General features: G+C 27.1%; 1 protein-coding gene across 1 annotated transcript in view; it reads right to left on the reverse strand.

The window, feature by feature from the left end:
- LOC101495236 (cullin-associated NEDD8-dissociated protein 1) overlaps positions 1-4,029 on the reverse strand; it is a 14,844-nt gene extending 10,815 nt beyond the window's left edge. The window contains exons 1-6 of the mRNA XM_004499305.4: positions 3,832-4,029; positions 3,522-3,614; positions 3,203-3,372; positions 2,919-3,129; positions 2,009-2,174; positions 986-1,115 (exon numbers count right to left, since the gene is read on the reverse strand). Of these exons, the coding sequence (XP_004499362.1) occupies positions 986-1,115; positions 2,009-2,174; positions 2,919-3,129; positions 3,203-3,372; positions 3,522-3,557 (713 nt within the window). The 5' untranslated portion in view covers positions 3,558-3,614; positions 3,832-4,029. The remainder of the gene's footprint in view (positions 1-985; positions 1,116-2,008; positions 2,175-2,918; positions 3,130-3,202; positions 3,373-3,521; positions 3,615-3,831) is intronic.
- Positions 4,030-10,863: the final 6,834 nt, after the last annotated feature.

A 10,863-nucleotide genomic window follows, 5' to 3' on the forward strand; every position in this document is an offset into this window, starting at 1 on the left:
AGGAAATTATAACAACTCTTGTCTGTACAATTTTTGTGGTAAGATCCCAGTTGAATATATATTATTTATTGTATAGCATTATGGTATATGCATATCATATTATGTAGTAGAATTAGTTTTGCTTATTGCATTTAGCTTATAACTTATATAAAATTGACAACTTGTGTGGTTCAAACACATGTATCACCACCTCATGCCTCTGTTCTCTCATACAACGTAGTATCTAGAGCCCAAAAGGTAACCATATAGTGTGCCTACCGAATGGACCCACTGTTCTGTGCTAACTTTTTTTTGGTAACCATGTTTGTACTCTAGTTTGCCCTTCCTTCTGTCATTTTCTGCCTCAGAAAACAACTACTAATGTCTGTCGCCCTTGTTTCCAACTACTTTTACTGTAGTCGGGCCCACCTCAAGGACCGCCACATCCAGTGATCCTGAACGCCTGATCCACAAGATCTCACTGCCTACAACTCTATCAAGCACCCTCAAGCGCAACAGAGTTAACCGGCTTGAAGCAGCTTGTCTAGCTGTTTGTCACATTTTCTACAACTGTCACTTCGACGCGGAGGCCACCAACAAGAAGAAGAATACATCTCACTAACCAACAAGGTGAATGATGATTATATTGAGAAAGGGGCAAAGGAGAATGAATAGATATTTTCTTTTTACTTTTGTTTTCACTGTTTGCTTTAAACAGTTGAATTTTTTAGTAATGATAATATGTTGTGTCACTATTTTATACAGTTTATATTTTTATGTAGCTTATTTTTATTTATATACAGATTAACTCTTATAATTTGCCATTAATTTATTTCAACCACAATGCGACTTCCGCTACTTGCCTATATAGTACTATCCGCATATATGACATAGTGGCTTTTTGGTTTGCACCATTTCCACTATGCCATTTATTGATAACACTGTTTTCAACATAAAAATTCAAGTCAAGCTAGAGGGAGAAAATAACGTGAAAGAAATTGCTAACCTTATAGCACCAATCATTTGTATATTCGTACGGTTCATATCAGACTTGGCAGCTTTATTTTTCAAGTTTGTAACAACTACAACTGTGGCCTTTGCCAACAAATCATCTGACAAACTTGAAGAAAGAGATGCTGACAAGAAGAAAAACATTACATTGATAAGAGCTTGCTTCAAGGTATTTCAATTTGAAATCAGTAATTATATGTACTATTTCCAATTTGTCAGTGTTCCATCACGGACCCATAAATTCCAATTAAACTTGATTTTAGTAAAAATACACATGTTTGGGTGATCAAAATCAAAATTAATTTTGACTCCAAACCTTGTTTTGATAAATATTTTTTTGTTATGTTAACATTTATTCTAGGTTTTATTACACCAAACTTCCTTTTACAAAAAAAAACAATCAACATAAATCACTTCATTTCACACAAAAGTTTGGCCAATTCAATTTTACAAAATCAAGTTTATTCAGAATCATGTTAGTCAAATACTCACCCACTTGGAGAGTGTCAAAATTGATTTGATATCCTTTCAAATGCAATTTTAGTAATAAAGAAAATAGATGGTTGATTGCTTTGAATCCAAATTTAGTATACCATCAAACCTCGATTTTACTAGAAGTGGTGAAATATAACTTCTGCATTAGGTCAAAAAAATAACACTAAGTTTTACAATAAAGCTGCTTTTAGAGTAAAAACATTTGAACACAATCACTTATTTCGAACTCAAATTTGAAAACACTCATGATCAAGCAATCCAAAAAAAACTACCACATACTTGGCAAAAATGAACAGGTTCAACAAAAAACTGCATGAACTTCCAAAAATTTAACAGGTTCAAATCAGAATGTAAAAAAACTCACAGATGGTAAAAGTTGAGAAATTTAACTCTAAACAACTTCTCTACAAAAGGGTATTAACCAAGATGACCGGAAATTATTTTACAACACTCAAAGTGCAGAAAGAAACATTATAACAAATTTAACAGAAAACAGAAGCCAACAAATTTAAATTTGTCTTACCAAGGCATGCCACAGTCTTCTTGCGCACAGTAGCTTGATTAGAATTCAACTGAGAAAGCAGGGAACTTAATAATAGCTCATGGTCAGCTGCCATTAGATTCCCAAATTTATGAAGGACATCACATAAAATATCCAGACTTTCACATTTAATCTCTGTGGTCATTCCCTGCGGACATCCACATAATGATAGAATGTCACATAAAATGATAATCATGAGTTCATGACTAATTATAATTAACGCTGCACGGGAAAGCAACTAAACTAAGCAACTCTATAAATGAAAGCAAACAAGCCTAAACCATCAAAATAAATCTAATCCCATTTTAGCCCACAAGCCGTGCACATGAAAAACTAGTAGGACTCTCGCTCTAGCAGCAAGCATAGCTCATACAGCTCCATAGAGCTATGAGGCATACTGGATCAAAAAAATATAAACTGAAAAGCCAACCAAATTTACTGGCAGATATAAACAATAGTGCAAAAAACCCTTAATTAATATTTTATTTTATCAATAAACAAAATGCCTTTGTGAGAGTTGGATTCGCAAGATTAAAAATAAAAGCAAGCGTATAAAAAAAATGTTATTTACTAAGGGCAGCAGTGATGTGAAGATGAGTATGAAATGTGACACATTGTGCCTACAAGTAAAGGAAAACGATGCTGCACAAGTCTTTCAGAAATATAAATCTAAAAAAATGTAAAATACAAGTGACAGGCAATAAAGTTGTTTTTGAAAAGTCCTTGTTTTCTTGAATGGGTACATAAAGCATATGATAGGTCAAAAAGTACAAACTAAACGATATACATGCAAACATTACAGAGTGATAGAGATCATAGAGATAGAAAGTTAATAAAGGTGGGGATCAGAGTGATATAGAGACAGATGGATTGCTAAGGTTCAAGGACTTACTTTGCCAGTAATTCCATTTATCAATTGGGGAGAGAGAATAGAGAGAATAGATTGTGCAAGGGATTGGGTAGAAACTTCAGCAACAACTGTCTTCAAAGCTATGCTAGCAGTGTCCCGATGCTGATCCTTCCCATTGAGTATTTTGTCACAGAGTTGACTGCTCATTTCCACAACCCTTGACTCACTCATCTTCCTAACTAATGGAGCAAGGCTGCAAAATTTGATTAAAAAAGTTAATGATATAGATTAAAAAATATTAATGAGAGAGATAGAAGATGTAGTACCATTTGACAGCAAGTCCAGAAACATCACCAGCAGCATCGTCGAGCTGTTGTATGATGATATTTTTCAATTTAAGTTCAAGATCAGCATCGGCCCTAAAAGTGGGTTTGGTCAACTCATTTAGCAAATCAGATGTGGCCATATATCTGTAGTCTTTATCCTTTCCAGTCATCTATTGACACAAACACACAACACAAAGTGAATCAATACAGATATCATCATAGTTTAGATTCTATTATAAACCTACCTACCTACCAATAACATAAATAGATAGATTGATACAATTATAACACTTGAAATGAAAAAGATAAGAAGAAGAACCTTTTCAAGTATGGCAGGCAAAGCTATGCTGGTCATTTTTGCAGGCAGCAGTGAGTCGACGAGTAATGTCGAATGTTAGGGAATGGCAGGAATCTGAAAATTAGTTGAAAATAATAAGGCATGCAATACACTTCACTCAATTGAAGAATTGTAATAAGCAAACCATAAACATAAAGCGTGCGGAGATATAATATCAATTGTGGTAAATGTATTCATTATTATTATTATTATTAATATTATTAATATTATATTGAATTGTAATAATAATTATAATAATAAAAAGAAAACGAAATGGAATATCGAAGCGGACCGGAACCCTAGCGAGAGTGGATCAGATTAGTGGAGACTCGAAATCGCGATGCGGCGGATAATAGTGAGTCAGATACGGAATCGCGAGCGTCTTCTGTGCTGTGAAGTTGAAACTTGAAAAGCAAATGCCTCTCTCTCACTAACTACTCATTAAGTACTCCTCCTTCCTCTCTCACTCCTAAAGCTTTTCTTTTTTAAACCCTATTACCATTTTATATAAAGCTTCTAACTTATTAAATTAACTTCTAAATTTATTGAATTAAATGGGATATATTTGGTAAATAAGTCTTATAATTTATTATAATACACTACTAAGTAGTGTTTGCATTTTTTTTTATTATTATTTTTTTTTTTAGTATGATATAATACAAAATAATGATCGCACTTACCACCGCTCTCTTGTAATGCTTATTATAATTCATTATAGTTTGTTACGGTTAGTTAAGTTTTTAAAGTGTTTTTTCCTCTTTGATCATCATTACATCCGTAAACTATACTTTTTTTTATTATAATGATATAATATTTTATTCTTAAATTACTTTACATTAATATAGTTCACATGCTCATTTGACTTATATGTTATTCTCGATTAACATAAATTGATTCAATTTTTTTAATTTCTTGTCGAAATTACTAAATAAATAAATACATTTCTATGTTATTTATCTTATAAGAAAATTATGAAATACAAATTAATTAAGATTTGCATTGTCATATATATTATTATTATTAATTTATTGTCTAATTTATCATTATAATAAAATTAAATTTATTTTTTATGTCAAATTATAAACAGAAGATGAATTGCATTATTATTACTATTTATACATATGAAATTTGTTAAATTTTACGATAACTCTTCAAATTTATATATAATAAAAATAAATAAATGATGTACCAAGAAATAAAGTAAATGAATTCTATGATTCTCGCTTTTTATTTCAGAGGTTTGTTGCATTTTTTTGTTTCTACCATATAAGTCATGAATGAGATAAATATAAGTTAGGAGTTAGTTTTCATCCGTTATCCTAACTTATAGTTTAATTTTGTCGATCGAAACCTTAATTTTCTTTTTTCCTTTTTTTTTTATCTCTCAAAACTTATTTTACAATTTTGTTTTTCTTTGACCATCTTCTTAAGCAAATAGAGCTTAAAATAAATAAATAACATTTGAATTTAGAATCCCACAATCCATTTATGATTTTAAATTAAAACTTATTAATAATTTAAATTAAATTACTTTATTTATTTTAAATAATTTTATTATAAATCTTAATATTTATCAATTCTCGCGCAAAATAACATTTGAACATCTATTTTATCACATTAAAATAAATAATATAGATTTTTAAAATTAACATTTTTACTTTCTCGAGTTACACACTTGTTATAACTTTGTTTTAAAGCATATTTTTAAATGTTAGTAAAAATTATCTATTTTTAAATGACATTGTATTAAATATATTAACACGGTAAAATAGATTTAGATTTAAATTTATTCACTTCATTAAATCTTAAAATAATATATTTAGAAAATAACAAAAATATCTATACTATATAGAAATATAATTTATGATTTTGTCATTTTTTTTCTTTCAATTTTATCATGAATTATTTTATTTGCATTTTATCATTCTTTATCTAATTTAATAACTATTTCTTTTCAAATATTTATACTTGTACATTGAATGATCTCAAATTTTTTTAAATATTTTTTTCCTCCAACTATATTTTGTAAATAATGATAGATGAGGTCGATAAACATAAAAATACGTACACTCATTGTCATATACAAACATGTTAATTAGTTGTTATTTTTAGAGGAAAAAATATATATTAAGATTAAAATTACAATAAATATAATATTTAAATAATTAAAAAGTTTGATATTAAAAAGGCAAACTATTTTCTTGAACATGATAGATTTGAGAATAAATATGCAATTAAATCATAAACTATCAATGCAAAAAATAATTTGAATTAATTAGCATTTTAATATTGAAAATATACAACACCCATGAAAAAACAAAGTGAACATTCTCGTATTCTATAATTTAGTCGGGTGTGTTAACAACATCCAAATTATTTGATGTCACTTTATTTTTTACATTTAATTGTTTCTTAAACAATTTTAAATTAATTTCGCCTTATTAATATACTCTTTTTCTACGAGTATCTAAGAATTTACCAACAAAGTTGTTGAAATTAGACTTCCATGATCTTGGCCCGTTTACTTTCTGAAAAATTTTGCTATTTTTATTTCTATAATTTTGTATTGATAAAGAGTTAAGAGAAATTTAAATAAAAATATTATCTATAATTTTATAAATAATAAAAATGTTACAAAATTACTTTCTTTACTTTCAAAAATGCATCTCTATTGACTATAATTTTATTTATTTTTTTATTTTTTTACAATAATGATCTTTAAGAATATCTCATTACAGTAAAATAAAGATATATTTCAACAAAACGAAAAACATTAAAAAAATTCACAAAGCAAATTTTAATTCTCTTTTTTATATATAAAGATATAGGACGAAACTAATACACACTAATATAAAAAAAGAAACATATTCCAAGTTCAAATATGTGTCTAATTGTAAATTTTATTTAAAAAAAGAGTAGCATAAATATTATATTTTACAAAAATAAACTAAAAACGTGCAAGAAAAGGTTTTTTTATTAGATTATCCCTTTTTTTTTTTTTTAAAATCATAGGAATAACTATTATCAATAACAATAGAAGATCAATGAGTATCGAATAATTAATGTTAATTGTATTGTAATTTGTTACTCATAACACATAAATAATTCTACATAATATTATATGTTAAAATAGTAATACATAATATTAGATTATAAAATAGTAATAGTAAAATGTGTCTAAAACAAATTGCTAATATAAAATAATAAGGAGGATGAAAGAGTTCTTCTTAAATGTGTTGGGTTTTTTATTAGATTATCCTTTTTTTTTTTTTAATACCAATCTACCCCACTTTGAAATAAATATACCAATCTGCCCTACTTTTTTGCCCCAGATGCAAGTCGCATCCTGGGGCTGCGACCTCTTGAAAGGCAAAAATTTCAACTGCAACACATGGTCGCATCCTGGGGATGCAACCTCCCACTTGGGAAGTTTTTTTTTTTTTTTGTTGAATTTTTGGTGGATAAAATAGGAGGTCGCATCCCCAGGATGCGACCATGTGTTGCAGTTGAAATTTTTGCCTTTCAAGAGGTCGCAGCCCCAGGATGCGACTTGCATCTGGGGCAAAAAAGTAGGGCAGATTGGTATATTTATTTCAAAGTGGGGTAGATTGGTATTAAAAAAAAAAAAAAAAGGATAATCTAATAAAAAAAAAAATTATATTTTACAATTATGAATTATCCATATGAAAATAAATTAATGTTTTAATTTATTATCCTTTTAAAAATAAAATATGATAATAGAAAAATACTGCTATAATATGAACTAACGGACATACACGTAGGTTGAGGAGCTCAACAACCTCCTTGTCCTTACGATTCACAAAAACATCTTCCTCCTTCTTCAGTCTTCACCCACTTCTCCTCTCTAGCTACCTACCACCCACAACTTCATGAGATAGACATTCATTCCTCTTGTGTCTTTACTTCACCGTTTATGTGAACGAAAATGACTTCTATAACTCTTGATGGAAGTGAACATTGTTTAGATTTAGAGAAGATGAAGGAGATGAGTAAGATGAAGTAAACCTTAGTTTAGGTCCACATCTGAAACATCTATTTATATATGGTTCAGTCACAAATGCCACATCAAAAACTTAAAATGATATTTGTACATAATTTAATATTGTTTTGCATAAACTACCGAAAACAATAAACTTCACTAATAAAATTATAGTTGAGCAGCAAAAACAGAACAAAAAATAAATTAGGGAACTATATTGAAACTAAAAAACAAGTCAAATGACTAAAAGTGTAATTCTAACTTAATACATTTTATTAGGGACGTCTTCGCATACATTATCACTATTATATATAAGTTATTAAAAAAATGTAAAAAAAATATCAATAAATTAATAATGAAATATATATTTATTTTTTAATAAACTGTCTCTTGAAGGGTTGTGTTTTACTTATTAACCTACTACAAATATTTTTCTTGTATGTGTTTTTATAATAAGTTATAATTAGTGTATTAATTTTTTTTCACATTTTTATTGAATATATAATCAAGACACAATAATTATCAATTAAATATTTATTTTTTAATTAACTGATTTATAAAAAGTATATATTTAAACTAATGGATCATGACAAATATTATGGAAGTCCATATGAGAAAATCAAATAAGAATAATTTGGTGCCTACAACATATTTTCCTAAACAACTATTTATTTAATCAATCACCTATATTTTCCCCTAAAAAAAATTAACCAACAATTCTATATGAGTCTTACATCATTCATTTGATAAAGGAAAATATACTACTTTGACAATTATAGTAATTCGTATGAATAAACTAAAATAATGTGTAATACCATGTTTTTTGTATATTCTTTTTGCGATTAGGTTATTGTTGTGGTTACAGTATTGTGTTCATGTGATACGGTGTGTTGGGTTAAAGGATTGAGCATAAGACATCTTAGATCAATTAGGGAGCTGTTAAAAGCTAGGAGAATAATTCAACAAACATTGGTTAACCAACTCTATAGCAAAACTTAATTTTCTCTGTGTGTTCTAGATATAATGGTAAATTTCACAAGTCTATTAATTATTAACAACAATCTCATAAGAAGAATAAAAAAAATCATAATTAAAAAGATAAAAAAAAAAAAATTCAAAATTAAAAACTCACTAAAAATTTTGTGGGCTTATGAGTTTACTTTTTCGAAAAAAAGTTGAATTTTTTAAAAAATAATTTGATAAGTTTTTCATTTTTATTTTTTTCTGATAAATAATTTTGATTTTTTTTTTATAAAAACTAATTTTTTTTCTCGAAATTTGTTTAAGAATATTTTGAGAAATTTTTTTGAGAAAAATAAATTTTAAATTTTTTTAAAAAAAAAACTCAATTAACAAAATATTTAATTTATAAGTCCCTCACTTAAATCCATAAAAATAATGAAATAATAAATCAAAATTTCAAAAAAAAAAAAAACTATTTCAATAAAAGTATAATATTAGAGGTTTAGTAGGAGATTTTTAAAAGATATTTTAAAATTTGAGAATTTATTGACAAATGTATTCAGTTGTAGTTCAATCATACATTAAACTCTTTAATTTACTTCACCTTTGATGGGTACCTTCGTCGTGCAAGGAGTATTTGCATTACCACGACATAATTACTGGACTTATTTAAATCTAGTTCATACATATTTTTAGCTATTTTTTCACCAACTCTTACATGGATTCCCAAACACTAGCCGCCAAAAACACTATTTCATTTAAATCATCAAAGCAATCAAAGATTCTTATCTGTTTGACCATTCTACTTTATTCATATCGAATAATTCTCAAAAATCATTCATTCGAAGAAAATTTTGTTATTACATTTTTCACTTATTGGTAAGACTTGTTTCCGTCCTATTTTGATTTTTATTGGTTATTTTTTATTTCTACCAATTAAATTAAATTTCCGCCGTTTAATTTCGTTTCCCACCATTTAAATCTATTAGTGTTATTAGTTATTAATTTTAAAATAAAACTATAGAGTTGAACAGACCCTAAGAAATTGAGCTAGGAGTTTAACTTGGTTTGTGGATAGCATTCAGCTAAGACAATAAGTTAAGAAGGTGACGCTTTCATTAATTCGATTTATGGAATAAACATAACTTATATCTTAATAGAAGATGTGTTCCTCTATTGTGGCAGCGTTGAGGAAGTAGTAGAACAACAATATATTACATTTTGTTGGAGAAACAAACAAAACTGATAATTTTAAAGTTGTATAAAGGATAGGATTGCCATGTATACATGGGGGTGGTGGGGAATACATGCGAGTTGTTGTTGAGAGATGTTCAAAAAATGGGTTTGCGAAATCTAGCAACTTAGTGCGTGTTTTCGGATGACATAAAATCAATTTTGAAGGTATACAATTGATTATGATTTATCTGTGTGCCATTAAGTAGAATTGATTATACTCCTAAATTTGATTCTATTTTGAAATTATAATTTGTAATTTATGAGTTAATATATTAAAATTTATGATTTAAATCACTTTTATTTTTATATGAAGATAGTAAAATATAAATCATTTTTAATTAAAATTAATTTTATAAAATTAATTTATTTAAAAATTATTTTTAATCACAACATAACTAAACAAATATTTAATTTAATTATATAAACTAAATTGGTCAATTTAAAGGGAGATGGAATAAACATATAGACTTTATTTTTACTTAAAAATTTGTTTCAGATTATTTTATGAATTATTTATTTTTAAGTTTAAAAGTTGAGTCTTAGGCTCCATTTGACGAAAAATATTAAATAGTAAAAAGTTAATAATAAATAAGTCAACATATTAAATTTCAAGTATTTGATCAAATTAACTATAATTAATATTTAAAATTTGACGATTAAAATGATGAAAGTAAATATGACAGTGCTATAAGTCATATGCTAAAAAATATAAACTCCGAATGATTAATGGTTGGTCAAATAGTGACTTAGCCAAAAATAAATAAATTTAAATGTTTGTTTTGACTAAAATATTGAAAATTGAAGCTAATAAAAATTATTTATGCTAATAGACAAAATTATAAAAAAGCAGAATTTTAAGAAGTAGGAGGTGTCGTCCAATCTCTCCATTTGAGCATTTCAATTGGTCAAACGTGATTTGACTGTTCTATTAAAATTTATTTATGCTATTAGACAAAATTATTAAAAAGCATAATTTTAAGAAGTAGGGGTGTCGTCCAACCTCTCCATTCGAGTATTTCAATTGGTCAAACTTGATTTGACTTTTCAATATTATATTTGGTTTCATTTAATTTTCTACTAACAACCAAGCTTATTTTTTATTTTTAACGGTAAATAAAATTAAAT

The sequence above is a fragment of the Cicer arietinum genome, chromosome 7 (assembly GCF_000331145.2).
Source record: "Cicer arietinum cultivar CDC Frontier isolate Library 1 chromosome 7, Cicar.CDCFrontier_v2.0, whole genome shotgun sequence".
Lineage (NCBI taxonomy): Eukaryota > Viridiplantae > Streptophyta > Magnoliopsida > Fabales > Fabaceae > Cicer > Cicer arietinum.